At 41.3% G+C, this 19,957-nt stretch overlaps 1 protein-coding gene and 1 long non-coding RNA gene across 3 annotated transcripts in view; one reads left to right on the top strand and one right to left on the bottom strand.

Annotated features, from left to right (window-relative positions):
* Positions 1-8,828, bottom strand: part of ETF1 (eukaryotic translation termination factor 1) — a 28,197-nt gene extending 19,369 nt beyond the window's left edge. Inside the window, exons 1-2 of the mRNA XM_082454647.1 lie at positions 8,685-8,828; positions 8,420-8,523 (exon numbers count right to left, since the gene is read on the bottom strand). Coding sequence (XP_082310773.1) covers positions 8,420-8,505 — 86 coding nt within the window. The 5' untranslated portion in view covers positions 8,506-8,523; positions 8,685-8,828. The remainder of the gene's footprint in view (positions 1-8,419; positions 8,524-8,684) is intronic.
* Positions 8,829-8,919: 91 nt separating this feature from the next.
* LOC309657368 overlaps positions 8,920-19,957 on the top strand; it is a 73,766-nt gene continuing 62,728 nt past the window's right edge. For both annotated transcript variants that reach the window (XR_014261772.1, XR_014261773.1), the window contains exons 1-2: positions 8,920-9,414; positions 13,085-13,193. This is a non-coding gene — a long non-coding RNA (uncharacterized lncRNA). The remainder of the gene's footprint in view (positions 9,415-13,084; positions 13,194-19,957) is intronic.

Genomic DNA, 19,957 nt, shown 5'->3' with positions numbered 1-19,957 from the left:
CTCCACAGATCTGCTCCCTCTAGTAAATTGCAGATCTCCTTGGACAAGAATCCTCCTTTCAGAAGAGAATAGATGTTTCTATTCAGCAAAAGAAATACTAATCAAAGAGCAAGGCAGTGTGGTACAATAGTTAGGATCAGAGGCTCTGGAATCAGGAAAGTGGGAACAGAATCTACTAGCACTGCCCCGTACTAGACTGTGATACTAGGCAAGCTACTTAATCTCTCTGTACTTCAAATTTCTTCATCCATGAAATAGCAGTAATAGCTTTTCTCACAGAGCTGTTGTGAGGAGCCAAAATGTATGCTATTCAACCCATCTTCAGAAAACTAGTTTCATTATTTGATTAACCCTGTCTTTCCCGAGGAGCCTTCTTGCTTAAGTAGAGTCATAAAGGCCAGAAGATGCCAGAGAATGGGATAGCCAAATAGGAAGAAAACTTCTTTTCTTCTTCAGTAAAAAGCTAAAAATATCCAGAGGTATTAAGGAATTAATGTTTGGGGATCAGTACATTTTCACTACCTGCAAACTAAAGTTTATTTAGGCTGAAAGGCAAACTGGTGTTGGGACTGTCAAACTCTGTCAAGCCAACTTTACCAACAAGGCACATATATGCAAATACTCTGCACTATTTCAATACCCCGACAGCTCACCAACCATCGACCAACACAAAGCTTTTGAATCTAATTTTAGGCTAACTGGCTTTTAATCAAGAATGAATTTCAGTGACCATTTCAAAGTCTCAGATCAGTTACAGCTCCACTACATCAGTGTATCAAAGATACCGTATCAGCCAAATAATACCAATGCCCACAGTAACATTCTTTGAAACACTTGCCTTGCCTAGGAAATCTGCTCAAGTAGTTAAACAATCTGTCCGTTTTTGACAATGCCCAATGCCTCATTCAAGACCCAAATCATTTGCTTACACTACATCTCCTTCAACATGTACCATGTTATTCTGGGGCCAGAAATGGTTCATATTATCACTCCAAGGTTGTGTGTCAGACCATTCTCACGGTATTACACACTGCTCCCCTAAATGTATAAATGTCCAACCTACAGCGGATGTTTGATGAAGCTTGTAAGCTGACTGGTTAATAGTAAAAAATACATTTGTGGGCTTTGTTTTTCATATACTTAGATGTGAGTTCGGGGGAAAATCTAATTTACAAGGCCACAGACATGGCAAGAAAAAGACAATCTTTTGTTTTGACTAGGATCATTCTTCTAAAGGAGACCTTAAAGGATAAAACAAAAATGTGAAAACAGAAGAGTACAGGACCAGTACCCCCCAAGTTATCTGCATGACAAGAAGTTGTTGTCAGGCACCTGAAAATGTCAAGTCCTCTGAACTGGGTAGAAAAGATGGTGATGAGTAAAGACAAAGTATACACTGGATGAAAGCTACATGTCTAAAAATTGGTGTTAAAAAAGACATAAAACAACTTGGAGGTTAAAAAAAAGGACAAAGCGAACACATAAATACTTATAAGACACCTATTACATACAAATTAAGGAGATAAAAGAGAGATGGCTGGATTAAAGCACAGAAAGCTTGATCAATCTATCAATGTAAAAGAATCAAGTGTTTTTATCTTTGTAGCCAAAAGAATAATAATGAAATTATGGCTTTTAGTCAAACTCAGTTATGTTTAGAAGTGAGAAAAAGAATAATCATTGTTTATCTCGATTCACTTAGATTCAAAGAAAAAGACACCTGTTCAGAAAAAGAAAAAAAAAAGAGGAAATTTTCATTCCTGATAGGCAGTAAGCTAGGGTTCGAAGTATGTCCAGTGGCATAAGAGAAAGCTGTTATCAGAGGGAACTTCATCATGCTCTCTGAGGACAGCTGCCCCAAAGAGAAATCTCATAATTTCCAACTTGCTGGAAAGAGGAACCTTGAATCCCCTCTAAATCCTTTCTTCCCCTCACTAAAAGAGCGGGCTGCTGAAGAATTAAGAGACACCTATCGAATGTATTCTAGAAGAAGGTTCTATTCTGAGATCCCTGGAGAACAGGCTGGACTCAGAAAAAATTTCTGCTGCCCAAGTTCTCAGAGGGACAGTTCCAGCAGTAGGTCTAGGGAAAAGAGGCAAATTTCTCCTTCTGACTCTTTAAATAGGATCTAAAACCATTTAGCACTGCTACAAAACCCACATTTTAAGTTTTCTCACAACCAAACATGTTCTGAAAGGTTTGCCACACTGAGCACACCCTCAACCCCAAGCTCAAAGAAAAAGGGCCCTCTGCTAAAGGGGTCCAACTGGTGTGTGTGTGGTTGGGGGGAGGGGGGAGAAGGGGGGGGGCCCTGGAGACCTACATTGCATTCTGCCTTAAACGGTATTCTAATTAGGTACTCCTGCTTACCTAGGAATGTGTCCAGAGCAAGCCTTCCTTTCCTGGAAGGATAAGTGTATCTGCCATTACAATGAGAAGTCTGTCAAGAGTTGAAATTCAAAGAAAGTAATTGTTCATTAGGTTCACAGTGCACAGAACACCATGCCAGAATACAGCGGCTGTTAGGACTAGATCTGAGTTAAGCAGGCCTATGACACTTGGAATAGACTGAGGAACACCACCACACCCTACTCTTATCTCCTCCTCTTCCTTGCTCTCTTCTCATGGCTCAGACCTGTTGGTGGCATCTGTATTTTGACCCCTTAGTGAGAAGCCACCAAGACCTCTGTAGTTATTTGTTCTACACTCATCTCTTCTCAGGAAATTAAAAATATTCTAATTCTTGACTTTTCTCTAGTGGGGTCTTTTACCTATCTGTTAACAATCAGAGACAGGAGGGGCAGGGGAAGCCAGAACACAGGATGAAAAAAGCCTTTTAAGAGCCTGAATATTCTGGTATCAGTATGAAAAACTACAAAGTATCACTCTAGTTACAGCCAGCTCTTTAAGGATATGGAGAACAAAAGTAAAAATAAAAGTACCTGAAATTCATCGCTTTGAGAACGTTCCAAGTGTCATTTAGGTGAGTGTTCTACTAATCAACAATTTTCACTTGGGAAAGGTACCCAAACACATTTTAGATACTTTAATTTATTCGAATCATATAAACAATCTGTCTGTATTATTTGTCTTTAAGATTTAAAAAACCTATTCAACGATCTCATAAAATTACTAACTTCTAATTCAATATAATGTGAGGAATTTTGTGGAGATTTTGGTCTTTGTCCCCGGCTTTTAGCAAAGCTCTTAAATCCCTTAGAATTTCCTGAGATGGGAGTTTATGTTATTCATACGGAGTGCCAATGAAGTGACTTAGGTTGGGGCCCCTAGGCAGACTTAGGATGGAGCTGGCCACCAGAAAGACCAAGTTTTTTGAGGGCTGAACTTTCTGCTCTATCCACAGACCTATGGGAAGGGGAAGCTGCAGAGTAAGCTCTATAAAAAAACCTCTTGAACAAGATTTAATGAACTTCTGGGTTGGTAAACCCAAGGTGGCATACCCCAGTTTCACAAGGACAGAAGCTTCTGCACTCGGACCCTTCCAGACCTTGCCCCATGTACCACTTCATCTGGCGGTTCGTCTATACCCTTTATATATCCTGTGTAATAAACCGGTTAACATAAATAGTTTCCCTGAGATCTTTGGGCCATTCTAATAAATTACTGGACCCAAGGAGGGAGTCATAGGAACCCCCAAATTATAGCCTGTCGGAGAAGTAGGGTAGGGTATGACTTGCTTTGGCATCACAAGTGTGGGCAGTCTTGTGGGACTGAGCCCGTTACCTAGTGGAATCCGACACTAACTCTGGGTAGTGTCAGAATCAAATTCAACTGTAGGAATGCTCAGTTGGTGTCCAGTGAGAATTGGAGAACTGCTTGGTGTGGGGGAAAAAAACCACACATCTAGTATCAGAACTACTCAGAGTAGAGGAAAAAGAGTCCCCCCACCAGTTATATTTGGGGGCAGGAAAGACAGTCGTGTAAAGCCAGGTAATTTATTTCCTTCAAAGTCAAGATATCTACAAGTTGTTTTTAACAAAAGCTTTAAAAATGCCCAAAGACCACAGAAGACTCAAATGAAGCTTAGAAACTGCACTGATCTTCAAACATGGGTTATCTGACTGGGCCCTCATTATATATGAAGTATATAAGACTCCCTGCCGAAGGTAAGTGAAAAAATATTCTAATACCCACAGACACAATTTAGCCCAAGTTAACCTTGTCTGTTCCCTGGTTACATTCACCACTGTCCTTGGTAATAACAGGCTCTGGTTATGATTTTATTACCTGAAAACTATAAAGCTTCCAACACAATTTCTGCGGCTACCTCAGAAAACATTAGGAAAAAACAACCTAAATTTCCCATCTACCTTTCTCCTACATATCTTCACCTGGTTTAGTTCCTTATTCAAAATACCCACAACCATGGTTTCCATCCACATGGTCCTAGTTCCAGTTGACTTATGTACACATTTATCCTTATTAAGCCAACTACAGAGAATACGCCAAGAGCAATCGTAAACCGGGAAGAGCTATCATTAACTTTAAGTGGGACTTATATATAGGAAAAGAATTAGCTCGTTATTTTACTAGCATACACAGAAACCAACATTCTACCAGGCTTATACGAAGCTAAATATGTATGTTCTACCCAACTTAAATTCAAGTTATATGTGTAACACTCTTTTTAACTCAGAAAATTAAGTATGACAAAAAGACTACAAAAAGACTCCTAGCAAGTTCCCCATTTTAGTCATTTTGGCTCCTGTAAGTGGTCTTCCATAGCATAAAATAGTCTGTTATAGCTCAGATTACAATTTGAGTAAGTGTTGTCTTGCATTTTTTTTTTTTTAAACATAAAATATATCCATTGGGCAGTATAGCACATTGGTTCAAATCCTGGGCATTGCTACATTCCAGAAAGTAAGATATTTAACCTTGCAGCCTTAGTTTGCCTTTCCCACCAAATGGTGGCAACACTTCTTGTGAGGGTTAAATAAAATAATGTATTGCTTAACACAGTGTCTATAACATGCTAAGTGAGCAATAAATTATTGTGCTTAGAAACTTCACTCTGTTCAGATGTACTTAATCAGTGAGACCATTTTACAGGTGGTTCCCCTTTAAAAAAGCTACATTACATTGGGGTCATATATCAAGATAATCATATATTGACTATCTCAATTTCAAAATTACTCTTATCCCAGCATACCTTAAGAGCCAAGGTTAAAAACAAACCAATCTGTGATTCTCATGCCCAGAATTGCTGGGGGGTGGGGGGGTGTGTGTGTCAGGGCGGGGCGGGGGGGAGTGGAGAAGAAATCTTCATTTCCAAAGCCATTCTACTAATCTGCCAGTAAGTGCTAATAACCAAGCTTGAACACAACCTGTTTTCTCCTGAAACCCACAACTTGCCCCTTAAACACCAGCACAGATAGATTCATTGTGCCATCCAGTTTGTGCTTAAAGGCCATCACGCTTCTCCTGCTAGTATTTTACCATTAGGTAAAGAAGGAAAAACATTTCTCACTGTACACTATGATAATCTAATAAGTCTGACTAACACAACTCAACCATGATAATACAATCTTGCTGTTCTCAAAAAGAAATTGGTATATACCAAGAACCGTTTGAGTCAAACAGAAGAAACTTGTGACTCCCTTACTGATACCCAGAGATGGCCAAGATTTTACATTTTCATGGGATCAAGATGTAACCAAATCCTGAATAAAAGCAAAGTAGGCAAAGCAGGACATGATTATGAAACACACTGTTTAGAGGACAGCTTAATCTTGTATAAAAACTACTACTTCGAAAAAAGTTCTGCAAAGAGGACCTCACTCTTAGCATGCTTTAAACTTTACTGGACTTTGCTAATCAAAGGACTAAAGTCTTTAAAAGCTTTAAAGAGGAGCTTAAAAGTTTCAAGTGGCTAGGTAACATGGGTAGGAACAAATTTAAGAATGAGCTTCCTTCATCAAGCAGTAAAAGGAATGCTGTTATTAAGCACTGTTATCTTCAATGTCACTTCACTTGGACAAGAAGCAAATTATAGTTTGAATTCATATTTTAGACTTCCTCAGAATATGTAATGTATTCAAATTCTAATGTGTGAACCTGCTTTCGAGTTAAAGTAACAAGAGGGACTTCCCTGGTGGTGCAGTGGTTAAGACTCCACGCTCCCAATGCAAGGGGCCAGGGTTCAATCCCTGGTCAGGGAACTAGATCCCACATGCATGCCACAACTAAGGAGCCCACGTGCTGCAACTAAGACTGAGCGTAACCAAATAAATAAATATTAAAAAAAAAGTTAAACTAATAAGAGAACAAACCCAAGGGGTACATCCAGCTTTAAACAACAGTAACAACAGCAAACTGTAAAAGCCATACTCAAGTGAAGGATTCAAGTAACGTAACAGCAGGTGCTAGTGAAACAAAAGAACCCGGCTAATTCCTGGGAGTGCATCATAATGGGTCATGACCTATATTGCTCCTCCTGTACAGTATTCTCACACTTGGGGAATAATTATTCATTCTACCATGTAGCAGAGAATCATCTGTGTTCAAGTTCTGGTTAAGATTATTATCTAGGTCTGAATGTCGTATTAAATTCAAAGAAAAACAAACCTATGGAATGAAAAATAAGCTGCTACCTTCAATTCATATCAGAGAAAGTGAGCAAAAGCCCCAGTAACTGAAGAGGACTAAACTTTCAGAAGTTTCACCCCAAACAGAACTGTCACTAATTACTAGGAACAAAACACAATGGCAGAGACTTCCCTGGTGGCGCAGTGGTTAAGAATCCGCCTGCCACTGCAGGGGACACGGGTTTGAGCCGTGGTCCAGGAAGATCCCACATGCCACGGAGCAACTAAGCCTGTGCGCCACAGCTACTGAGCCTGCGCTCTAGAGCCCGCGAGTCACAACTACAGAGCCTGCGTGCTGCAACAACTGAAGTCCGCGCGCCTAGAGCCCGTGCTCCGCAACAAGAGAAGCCACCGCAATGAGAAGCCCGCGCACTGCGATGAAGAGTAGCCCCCGCTTGCCGCAAGTAGAGAAAAGCCCGTGTGCAGCAACGAAGACCCGATGCAGCCAAAGATTAAAAAAAAAAAAAAAAAAAAAATATATATATATATATAAACAAAACAACACAATGGCAAAACTGTTAGCCCTGGGCCCTCAATGGAACTAAGCATACTTTATTTCATAAAGCAGTAACAACTATGAATTTGATGAATCCTATCATTGCAAATCTACCAAGCAAAGACAAACCTGGGCTGGAAACCAGAATGTCCAATTCCTGTACTGAAAACAACTTTTAACATGGCCCAGGACAAGCCACTCTGCTATTCTAAGAATGCTGAAGACGTACAAATATGTCATGTTCCAAACACTTTTTTCCCCCCACTTCCTGTAAGTAAAAAGTTTCTATGACTGGGAAAAGAACAAAATAAAGTAATATAGTGAGAGAACAGATATACCTCTGACACACCTTCCCCCCAAAAACAACTTTTTTTTTAATTAAAAAAGAGCATATAAAGTCAGTTTTAACCTAGTGTACCCTTCCCCAAACGGACACACCTAATAGTTTCTTACCCAAATTTACAAAAAAATTCTCAAAGCCCGCTTAAACCAGTTCTGAATTTCAACAAGCATTAATACTAATACATCAGCACCTCTACCCCAAGAGTTCCAGAGAGAGGCCAAAAGAGACCCTGTTGGTACAGTTCACATGAACGGCCCCATAACTGGAATTTCTCCTGTATATACAGATACACACCTGTCAACCAAAGCCTCTCCCACTCCCCGACCCCGCACACATTTTCAGTTTATAGGGGGGTCCTGTAACAGCTAAAACCAAGAAGCTACGGAGTAATTAAAGGACTTGGAGGAAGTCATATTGGGAGAGTTGTAAGACCCAGAGAAATCAGAGGAAGTCAGAAAAAGGTTGTCCCTGACAACCCCTCCTTCCCGCCCCATCCAAACTTCACCCACTCGGGTCTCAGAAGCCCGGGAGGGGGAGGCCATTTTAATGAGGCTTGGCTGAGAAAAGTGAAGGAAGGAGAAGAGAGGAAATCAGGGAAGGCGTTCGGAAAGCAAGGCCGGGCCCTTTTCCCCAGCAGCACCCGAGTTGGGTGGCAGCACCTGGAGCTCAAAACGGGAGGTTCTGGATTCAAGCGCCTGAGAGGGGTACAAAAGTAGCAGTGGCCTACCACGAGAGAGTCGAGTGGCCCGGGCCCCGGGAGCGGGACCCCTTAGCCCTAACAAGGGAAAGGGCCCCTTCTCGGACCAACCGCGCAGACCCTCGCCCCTAGGACTGGGGCTACTACCCAGAGGTCCAGAAGGCGGGAGTTGGCTAGTGCCCGGTTCTCCTCATCCGGCCATGCGGCGCGGGGGCGGCCATCCTGAGGGGTCCGGAAACCAAGAGGGCATGGGGGGGCCCAGACGCGGCGCTCACCCGCGGGCCGCCTCCAAGCTCTTAATGAGCTTTTTGATCTTCCATATCTCCACGTTCCTGTCGGCAGCACTGGGGTCGTCCGCCATCTTCTCGCCTCCTCCTCCCTAGAGCGGCCCGGCGGGGCCCGGAGACACCAAGACCACAGAGTTAGCGCCGCCGCTGGGGCAGAGCGGCCCCCTTCCTCGCCACCCCCGAGAGTCCCTCCTCTTCCCGCCTTGCGCGGCCCGCCGCGGTGGTCGCTGGCCTTTCCCTCCCCATGGCTTACCTAAGGGCCCAGTCCTGGGCGGCAGCGGCTGCTCCTCCCCGGCGGCGGCTCCGCGGCGGCGGCTCTGACGTAGGACACCGGCTCCCTCTTTCCAGGCAGCTGCATGTGTTGCAATCCGCTCACATGGGGCCTGTGACATCACTTCCTCCGCCAGGGGCTGAGTGGAAGTCGGCAGGCGGAAGGGAGGGGGCCGGTGAGGAAGAGAGGAAGCTCTGCGCGCGCCGCGACTTTCCATTGGCTCTCTGGGCCGTGGCCTAGAATGAGCTCGCCGATTGGCCGCAGCTGGGGCCGCGCTGCCCTGTGAGGTAGAAGCCGGGGGCGGGGGAAGTACCTCCTTCCTTCCGGTCCGGAGAGCCGAGAGCAGGAAGCGGGCGGAAGCAGGTGGCTCTCGCGAGGATTTACTCGGAGCCCCGCCTGGCTCAAACGGGGGTGTTTCTTAAAGGGCGAGGCGCGTGGATCGTCGTGTTTTCTGTCCCACCTTCTTGAATAGAATGGACATCTGAGGGTCTGCGACACGCCTTTACGCTCGAGCCGGGACGCGCGGTTTAAATTGCGTCTGAGAAATCTCAAAGAAGCGCCTCGCACTTTGCTGCTTCATAGCTAACGAAGCGCTCGGGCCTGAGTGCGTCACGGCTGCGCGGACTAGTGTTCAGACGCTCGGCCAGGGTGTCCGGATTAGGAAACTTCTCCTGGGTAGTCCGGCACCCCGACACCCGCAGGGGCAAAAGAGGCACGTTCCTTCCCGCCCCAGGGCTGAGGGGTTCTCTTTGGACCTGGAACTTTATGGGGTGGGGTGTGGAGAAAGAAGGGGCTGAGGGGTTCTCTTTGGACCTGGAACTTTATGGGGTGGGGTGTGGAGAAAGCAGGGGCTGTCTGAGGTTGGAGACCTGAGGTATCTGATGCCATGAATGGTTTGGTCTGAGCTGTTGAGAGTGGAGGTGGGGAGAGTGTTGAAGCAACGTGGGCAGCTGTCTTTTTGAGTTAGGAGTTGTAGTTGGCTACTTTATGTCTCCACCTTAGCTGGAGTCATTCAAATATTTGGGCCTAAACTGTGTGCCAGGCTCGGTTTTCATGAGGAGAACCGAACAAATCACAGTGCCTACCTTCGTGGAGCTCTTAGTTTAGTTGGATTTATAGCCGTTTGTGATTTTATACGATTGTGTAAGAAAATAATTGCACAAATACATAAGTACTTCAAAATGGTGTGAGAGTGCAATGAATGAGGAGTGAGTGAAAACTCTAGAATGAGACCCAAAGGGTGAACAGGAGTTTGTCAGGAGGGAGCATAGCATATTTGAGGAACTGCAAAAGCTGGTGTGCTGGAGCAGGGTCAGTAATTTGAGAGATAATTGTAGCTTACATTAGGGTGATGACAGTGCAGATAGAAGTGAATGATATTTGAAGGTTAGAATGGATAGGACTGGATGATGGGTTGGATGAGGAGGAAGAGCAAGAATGACGACGGCCAGAGTACTGAAATGGTTTGCTTTACTGAGAAGGGCAAAATGAGGAGCAGGTTGAGGGGAATTATTGAAAGTTTCATCTTGTGCTTATTAAATTTGAGATTGCTTATGAGACATGCCAGTGGTGCTCTCAGGCGGTTGCATTTGTGTGAGCTTTGAATCCTTTTTGCATGTTATCTCAACTTTGTCCACACCTTGGAAATGGGGCTTTTACCCCCATTTCATACATTGGGAAGCTCAGGCAAAGAAAGGTAAAAGGGAGTTGCTCAGGGTGAGGACATGGAGGGCAAGTCTTCTTTCCCCCAGCAAATGAATTCCCAGAGTGGAATCTCTTCTTTAGGTTCCATTTTGTAATTTTCAGCATATGTTAACTCATAATATTTATTGTACTTCTACTGTGTGCCATTCACTGTGCTTAGTAATGGGCCTTCTTAAATAGTCATAAACACTGCTTACTGACTGGTTGTCTACCATGTCCTTTGATTTTCCCTACTTCACTCCCTTTGGCCCAATTCCTACTTTTTATGCTAGGTTGCCTTGATTTTCTTTTCCTGCTCATTTTTATGTTTATAGTGTTGCTTCAGGTCCATGTGTGATGGCTTTACAGGCTTTCTAGACTAGCTCACAAGCTTTTCTTTGTGATTCATGCTGAAGTAAGCATGGTGACATCCCAGATAGAATTGCTGTTTGTTAACCTTTGAATCCTTGAAATTCGGTGATTACCAAGATATGCAACTTGTTTTTTTTTTTAATTTTTATCTTATTTTATTTTATTAGTTATCTATTTTATATATAGTAGTGTGTATATGTCATTCCCAGTCTCCCAATTTATCCCTTTCTTCCCCTTTCCCCCTTGGTAACCATAAGTTTGTTTTCTACACCTGTAACTCTATTTCTATTTTGTAAATAGGTTCATTTGTACCATTTTTTTTTAGATTCCACATATAAGTGATATAATATTTGTCTTTCTGTGTCTGACTTACTTCACTAAGTATGATAATCTCTAGGTCCATCCATGTGTCTGCAAATGGCATTATTTTGTTCTTTTTTATGGCTGAGTAATATTCCTGCAATTTCTTTCTTAGAATATTCTAAATCCAGGCAGTTTAACTGTAGCCCTAAAAGCTTACTTGCCTAGTTGCTGCAAATTCACCATCTCTGCACTTACAGTTGGAAATCAGTGTGTTAGAGACAAAAGCTGGCATGGATCTCTAGTAGAAGAGATTGGGAGGAATAGAACAGGGATGCTATTTCCTTTGGCAAGGAGGAGGCCATGACCATTCAGTGTTCAGGAGGAACCTCCTGTAATATAACGGTGATAAAGATTTTTTTCAAAATGCAGAATATATAACCTCTCTAGGCACAGGTTGTCCTCTGAAAAATGAAGGATTTGTTCTTGATGACCTCAGAACTTTTCCCCCAGCTCTAACATTAGGTAATAATTTTAAATATGGGGTATAGGTGACATTCCTAGTAAATAGGTGGGGATTCAGGGGAAAGGAGAGGGATGGATTGTTTTGATGTTGAAAACACCTATAGCAGCTTGAGAACAAAGTGCTGTTAGGTACAGAATGAAATAATTGGTTGCTAATGTGGAGGCCAGTTTAGGAGTAGCCAAGTTGGAGAAGGCGGGAAGGGATGGTTGTGGAAAGGTTTGCTAAGGCAAACCCATGGCTCTTCTGGAAGTCAATGGGGTTGTTAAAAGAATTCTGGAGCTAGGAAGTCTTAGTGTTGAGGCTTCACTCTCCTCCTTACCTTGAACAAGTCACTTCTTAAATCTTGCAGAATCTCAGTTTTCTTGTCTGTAAAATGGGGATCCCATCTGTTTTGTTGGGACTATTGTTGGATTGAATAATTTGTGTGAAGTTCCTAGTACCATTTACAGCAAGCATGTGTCACCAGTGAATTTTAGTTCTCTTTTTAGTTTTTCCTAATTTGTTCTGTCCTCTTCTGCTGTTTTCTATACTCTTTCTATTGAGGATCTGTGACACTACTCACTTCATCATTCTCTAGCAGAAAATAAGTTTGAGAAACTAAAGGAAGAACAGATCCAAAGTACAATTCTTAGGGATTTTTTCCTTCTGGTGGAAAGAGGGGACCAGTAAAATAGGTCTGTGGGATATTATCTGCTGCTTCTATGGCTGGTGTGTTAATGATTGTTAGAAATTTAGAACTTTTCAGAGTTGGAGTTTAAAATATTGGGTATTTATAACCCTAACTATATTAGTAGAATGGATGACGTTTTCCTAGGTATCTTAGTAACTGCGTGTGTTTTCCCTAACCCCGTCCATCCATCAAAGAGTTACATATAGTATGTTGTTCAAAAAGAAAAAAAAAATGTTACTGTGCCTAGAAAAATAAAAAAGTTTGAAAAATCTCTGGATTAGACTATCTCTAAAGTGCTTACAGGTTCATGAAGTAGAGGTCAATAATGTGTAGTCTGCCCTCAATTCTTGGCTGTACTTATGCATAGTGAATTTAAGGACTGCAGTTCTGTAGATTCCATCTTTAAATAAATAAAAAAATCTTACAGTAAGTAAAAGTCTATGAAGAAGACCTATATGGTACAATATAAAACTCAAAGGATTGAAGATTTGTGTAAATTGACATAAGGCACAGTTGCTTAATTGTGGAGTGCAGATGTGTGTGAAAGTGACTTGAAATGGGCCAGTGTAAGGTATCATTTCCTCCCCTGTGGACACCTAGTGGTGAAATGTAACCGTTCAGTGGGAAGCGGGACTACAACTAAGGAATGACAGCAGTTTCCTCTCTAGATAACCAAACATCTTTACACTAATTTGTAGCCTTGTTAAATTAAGCAGATATGGACCATTAAATGCTTTACCTTATAATGATTTCCAACTTTAAGAAAATGCACATAGAGAACTTTTTTTCTCATTCTTTCAGCTCTAGAAAAAAATTTTTTTCTTTTTTTAGAATCCTTGTTCTAGGGAGCACTCACTAGCTGGAGTAGGTCTTCCCATAACACGAAAGAATAATTAGCAGAGTGAGATTGAGCCATGCCATTGGACCACCTGGGGAGGAGGTAAGTGCTTAATGTTTCCAGTGCTGCCTGTCTTGACTCAGTAGAGATCCTTGTAGAATAGCTAGACAGATGCTAATCTTTTAGTTCGATTCTGTAAATACTTACCGCGTACTAGTTTTCTGTCTAGCAGAGTGCTGGGGTAAGTGCTGAACATTCTTTTTAGAGGTAGTGCAGTCCTTAAATTTATGGTCTTTTTTTAGGGGAGAAAGATATAGGAATGTTAAACAGATAGATAACTGTATAAAAGAAGTAGCTGTTTATAGGACTGTGGCAGAAATGAACAAATTGAGCCTGAAACACTTTGCTATATCAGTAAGAAAGGAAAGGAACAAGACTACTGGGGGTCTTTTTTTTTTTTTTAAGTACTTTTAATACCCCGATAGACTTTTTGTTTTTTTATTGAGGTATAATTGACGTATAACATCATATTAGTTTCAGCTATACAACATGATTCGATATTTGTATATATTGTGAAGTGATCACAATAAGTCTAGTTAAAATCTATCACCATATATAGTTAAATAATTTTTTTTCTTGTGGTGAGAACTTTTAAGATTTACTCTCTTAGCAACTTGCAAATATGCAATATAGTATAATTAACTACGGTCACCATATTATACATTACATCCCCAAGACTGATTTATTTTATAACTGGAAGTCTGTATCTTTTTGATCCTCTTCACCCATTTCACTCAGCCCCTGTCACTCCCACCCCGTCACTCCCACCCCACCCCCACCCCACCTCTGGCAGCCACCTATCTGTTCTCTGTATACATGAGCTTGTTTTTTTCAAGACTCCATATATAAATGAGATCATACGGTATTTGTCTTTCTCTGTCTGACTTATTTCACTTAGCATAATGCCCTCAAATTCCATCCATGTCATCACAAACAGCAGGAATTCATTTTTTTTAATGGCTGAATAGTATTCCATTGTATATATACACCACATCTTCTTTATCCATTCATTCATCAATGGACACTTAGGTTGTTTCCATATCTTGGCTACTGTAAATAATGCTGCAGTGAACATGGAGGTGCATACATCTTTTCAAATTTCTGTTTTTGTTTTCTTTGGATAAATACCCAGAAGTAGAATTTCTGGATCCTATGGTAGTTCTATTTTTAATTTTTTGTGGAACCTTCATACTCTTTTCCATAGTAGCTGCACCAGTTTACATTTCCAGTCATAGTACACAAGTGTTCCCTTTTCTCCACATCTATGCCAACACTTGTTATTTCTTGTCTTTTTGATAATAGCCATTCTACAGGTGTGAGGTGATACCTCACTGGGGTTTTGATTTACATTTCCCTGATGATTAGTGATGCTTAGCACCTTTTCATGTACCGTTTGGCCATCTGTGTGTCTTTGGAAAAATGTCTATTCATGTCTTCTGCCCATTTTTTGATTATTTTTTTGCTATTGGGTTGTATGAGTTCTTTATATATTTTGGGAACTAACTCCTTACCAGATACATGGTTTGCAAATATTTTCTCCCATTCAGTAGGTTGCCTTTTCATTTTGTTAATGGTTTCCTTTGCTGTGCAGAAGCTTTTTTTTTTTTTTTTTTTTTTTCAGAAGCTTTTTAGTTTGGTGTACCCCCCCTTGTTTATTTTTGCTGTTATTGTTTTTGATTTTGGTGTCAAATCCCAAAAATCCAAGACTGATGTCAAGGAGCTTACTGTCTATGTTATCTTATATAAGTGTTATGGTTTCAGGTCTTAACGTTCGTGTCTTTACTCCATTTTGAGTTAATTTTTGTGTATGGTGTAAGATAGTGGTCCATTTTCATTCATTTGCATGTGGTTGTCCAGTTTTCCCAACACCATTTATGGAAGATACTGTCCTTTACTAATGCGGTCTTGTCAAAACTAAGCCAGTAGGAAAAGCCTGCCAAGGCCAAAGTTAGAAGAATTTGAGCATTAATAAGAATAATTGCAGTGAATTGAAGCACATTAAATAAGTTAAAATCCATGAGTTCACAAAGACACCCAAGAAATCTCACTGGTCTCACCTTTGATTAATACTACAGATCTAACTCATCCTAAAATCCAGTACATAAAGAAGCCTTTCCCGGGGCTTCCCTGGTGGTGCAGTGGTTGAGAATCTGCCTGCCAATGCAGGGGACACGGGTTCGAGCCCTGGTTTGGGAAGATCCCACATACCGCGGAGCAACTAGGCCCGTGAGCCACAACTACTGAGCCTGCGCGTCTGGAGCCTGTGCTCCGCAACAAGAGAGGCCGCGACAGTGAGAGGCCCGCGCACCGCGATGAAGAGTGGCCCCCACTTGCCACAACTAGAGAAAGCCGTTGCACAGAAACGAAGACCCAACACAGCCATAAATAAATAAATAAATAAATAAAATTAAACTTTAAAAAAAAATTAAAAAAAAAAAAAAAAAGAAGCCTTTCCCATATGAACTCTACCTCAGGGTAACTAGTTACTTGTTATGAGGGGAAGTTTCTCACTAGAGAGGTATTCCTTATAAAAAAATGAAGAAAAGATAGAAGTAGAATAGTATACCTTTAATGAAATTAGAGATCTAGGTAATGATCATCAGTGGCTGCTAACATCACAAAAGAGCCAACCAGAATTATATACCCGCTGATGAACTAATCTTGTCAAAAAGCTTAACTTGAGTCAGACCAAGTGGGGATGGAAGAGAATGTTAAATGACATCATAAGAATGCAATCAGTGAAATGTAGAATGTAGGAGATTACAGGACTACAGGACAGGTGGCACAGTTTCTTTAACAAATAAATTGCAAAGCAGAGGAAAAAGAGGCAAGGAAACCTATAGTTTAAAAGAGACTTAAGGGACATAACCAATATAGGGTATGGCCTTTATTGGCTCCTGACTCTTTAACAGTTGAAAAAGTTATGAGACTTCCCTGGCAGTCCAGTGGTTAAGACTCCACGCTCCCAGTGCAGGGGGCCCGGGTTCAACCCCTCGTCAGGGAACTAAGATCCTGCATGCCACGTGGCGTGGCCAAAAAAAAAAAAAAGTTTTTGAAAATATTGGGATAATTTGAACATTCAAGTTTTTGCCGTTAAGGAGTTGTTAATTTTTTTCGATGTGATCATATTGTTATATTTTATAGAATAACCTTTTTAGAGTTACAATGTTAGAGTAAAATTATGATTTCTGGTATTTGCTTCAGAATAATCCAAAGGAAGATGGGAGAAAATATTAAAAGCTATAATAAGTTCCTGAATTGAACATTAAAAAATTGAAAAATAAGAGTGTAAGAATTTGAGTGAAACAGCCAGTGTGGGCTGAATGGGGAAGGCTTCATAGAAGAGGGTAGACCAAGGATACCTAAGATATGGAAAGGCAAGACTGAGGAGATGGCTAAAGGCAAGGGGGACGTGGACCAAGGCGTATGGCTTGAATTTAAGCAGTTAGACTAGTAAGGTAGATTGGTTTCCCATTTAGGAAATCTGTGGTTCTTAACCTTTTGGTCACAGATTCCTTCAAGAAATCAGTAAAAGCAATGGACCGTTTCCCCAGAAAAATTAATATTTGCAGTCTTGCATTTTATAATCAGTGGTTTATGGACCCCCTGAAGTCACTCACGTGGACTCCCCACTTCCCAACCATTGCCCCAAATCTCTACCCTCTGGGTCAGGGGCTCCAAGAACCTGTTTAAGAGCTTACGGTTTAGGTGGAACATTTCCTGTTTCCTGGGATCTCACTCAGCTTAATTATTAAAGGTTGGTTCAGCTGCAGTATTCTCTTTAGCGTGAAGATAGATTTCCATTTCCTGACTTACCGCAGCAGAAATGGGATTGATGGTGCATTGTAATTAGGTTTAACAATATGAAATTGGTGATATTCAACTGTTTTTGACCTACTAAAATGGCTGTTTCAATGGTTCTTTCTGTAAATGCTACATTACCTCCTTCACAGGTTGAATAATGTAGGTTGCCTTATAGCTCCTCTATTTAGGGCTTTCACTCATTTCATTGTTCTTCTGATACCAGAGGAAGGAAAGGTAGAGACATAGCCTTAACAAAGCAGCCTTAGGACTGGAGAATGGAGTCACAGTGGTATCTGAAATAGTGAAGGGTCTTTGCTTGAAGCAGTTTATTTTCAAATTTTGAGTTGTCTCTTTACTCCCGATCTCATGTACCATTTGTAAGGACTTGCTTTTCTCTTTACTGCTCCTTCTTGCTATAGAATCCCTAGTATAAATGTTATACTTAAAACTAAGCCATCCCCACAGATTACTTATTAAAGGTTATCTTAAGAATGAAGTGTGGAGCAAAGCACAGAATTGATATCTTGTTCTCCCTGGTAATTGATGCATTGATTAAGACACAAGACTTACGTAGTATCCCTACCAATAATGTGTACATGACGCTGAGCACAAGGAAATCAGCAAGTGAATCTGAACAAAGGGCTCTTCTGTAAAACAAATGGCCTGTACCCTTCAAAACTATCAACATCATGAAAAGACAAAAAGGCAAAGGAACTATTCTTAGGAAAAGGAACTAGAACTAAATACCATGTGCAATCTTTGATTTGACCTTAGATGAAAAAGTTGAGACAATCAGGGAAATTTTTATATGGACTATATATGTGGTAGTAGTATATCAGTGCTAAATTTCCTGATTATAATATTTGCGGGGAGAACGTTAAGAGTGCTGGAACATTTAGGCTGAAGTGTCATGATGTTCAGAAAACATTAATAGAGTGAACACACACAAGTGTGAGCGTGCAAATGTGGCAAAATGCCAATTGAATCTAGGTGAATGGTGTTTTATGTGTGTTCATTATACCGTTCTCTTAATTTTCTAAGAATAGGTTTGAAATAAAAAGTTGAGTAAAAACTCCACTTGGGTAAATTTTTTCAAGAGAGTCAGCAACAGAATTGGACTTTTATACCTAGGAAGTATAAAAGAGGGTTGCGCATTTATTCTGGTCATTGGTATTCCCCCTTTGCTGGCCCAGGAATACCTCAGGCCACATTTTTAGTCCTCTAAACATTACTATTAATTTCTCCTTGAATTCTTTTCCTAATTAAGACTTATCTTTTACCAGTTAAGTTCTAATTTCTGGGTTTGGTTTGTTGCCCCTAGAACTCTTGACAGATGAGAGTATAATCTATACATAAAAATTAAGGCCTTTCTCTCTCAAACGGAGAAACCAAACCACCCAAGAGTTTTGGACAGTGGGAGAGACTGATTTGACAAAAGATTTGAGTGCTTAAGTGCTAAGCATTGTTCTAATGTTGGAAAATAGCAGTGAACAAGTTTCTGGCCTCTTGAAACTTAAAATGGTGGGTCTTAGTCCGTTCAGGCTGCCATAACAAAATAACACAGGCTGGGTAGCTTATGAACAAAATTTATCTTGCAGTTCTGAAGGCTGGGAAGTCTGAGATCGGGGTGCCAGCATGGTCAGGTGAGGGCCCTCTTCCAGGTCATAAACTTAAATGTGTCCTCATATGGTGGAAGGGGATCAGGGATTTCTAGAGCCCCTTTTATTGATCTACCACCTCCCAAAGGCCCCACATCCTAATACCATCACCGTAGGAGTTAGGATTTCAACATAGAGATTTGGGGGACCTGAAAATTCAGACCATAGCAATGGGGGGAAAGACAAATTAGGTGGTAATAACTGCTGTGGAGAAAGAGTAGGGTAAGGATAGGAAATGACAGGGACTTGAAGGCAGCATGTTTTATGACATTTCAAAACCTTATGACTAAATTAAAAAAAAAACAAACCTTATGACTTATGAAAAAAGTGAGGGATGAGTCAGGTAGAAATCTGTGGGAAGACTGTCCAAGCAGGGTCAAAGTGCAGTAGGAGAGTAGGGGAAAAGAAAGGTTATTGAGGGGTCAGATCACGTGTTGTACTGTTGTGTAGCAAGGGTGGAGTTTTAAGTGGGGAAGACAACTGGAATAATCCCAGGAAGTTTTCCTTTTGGAACCCATCAAGCACTTGTCACCACAAAAGGAAGACTGTATCTGAATTTAAATTTTTGTTCAAGGCTACTTGTGCTGATTATTAGTAGGTAACCGAAATACTACTATATTAACCACTCATGGCACAGCTTGAGACAGTTATCTGTGGGTACCTGCCCAAGCAGCTCTTCTCCCCACCTCTCTAATAAAACCCATTTTGTTCAGGGCATGCTTGGCTCCTCTCACTGATCTCAAAGATGAATCTTGAATAATATAAACCAGTAGTTCTGAATTGGGGTGCTTTGGAAATGCTTGAGAGGCTTAGTTATCACAATGATTGGTAAACACTAGACGCATTTAGTGAGCAAGGGCCAACCAGAGATGCTAATTATCTTCCCCAGCATGCCACAAAACAATCCTTCATAAAGAATTACTGCACATCCCACAAGGTTCCCACCAAGTGGTCATGTGGCTGAAAATTTGAACCTATTATTTCTCATATGAAACCTCAAGAAGCTTTTAAAAGGGTGTTAATAAACAATTTTCCAGAAACGTAATTATCATGTAAACAATCTCAATTTTTTTTTAAATTTATTTATTTTATTTATTTTTGGCTGCGTTGGGTCTTCCTTGCTGCGTGCGTGCTTTCTCCAGTTGCGGTGAGCGGGGGCTACTCTTCGTTGCGGTGCGTGGGCTTCTCATTGCGGTGGCTTCCCTTGTTGCGGAGCACGGGCTCTAGGCGCGCGCGCTTCAGTAGTTGGGGCACGAGGACTCAGTAGTTGTGGCTCTCAGGCTCTAGAGCACAGGCTCAGTAGTTGTGGCGTACGGGCTTCATTGCTCCGTGGCATGTGGGAAC

This window comes from Balaenoptera physalus, assembly GCF_965194825.1.
Source record: "Balaenoptera physalus genome assembly, chromosome: 3".
Lineage (NCBI taxonomy): Eukaryota > Metazoa > Chordata > Mammalia > Artiodactyla > Balaenopteridae > Balaenoptera > Balaenoptera physalus.
The sequence above is the reverse complement of the archived record's forward strand: the minus strand, read 5'-3'. Positions and strand labels throughout refer to the sequence as shown.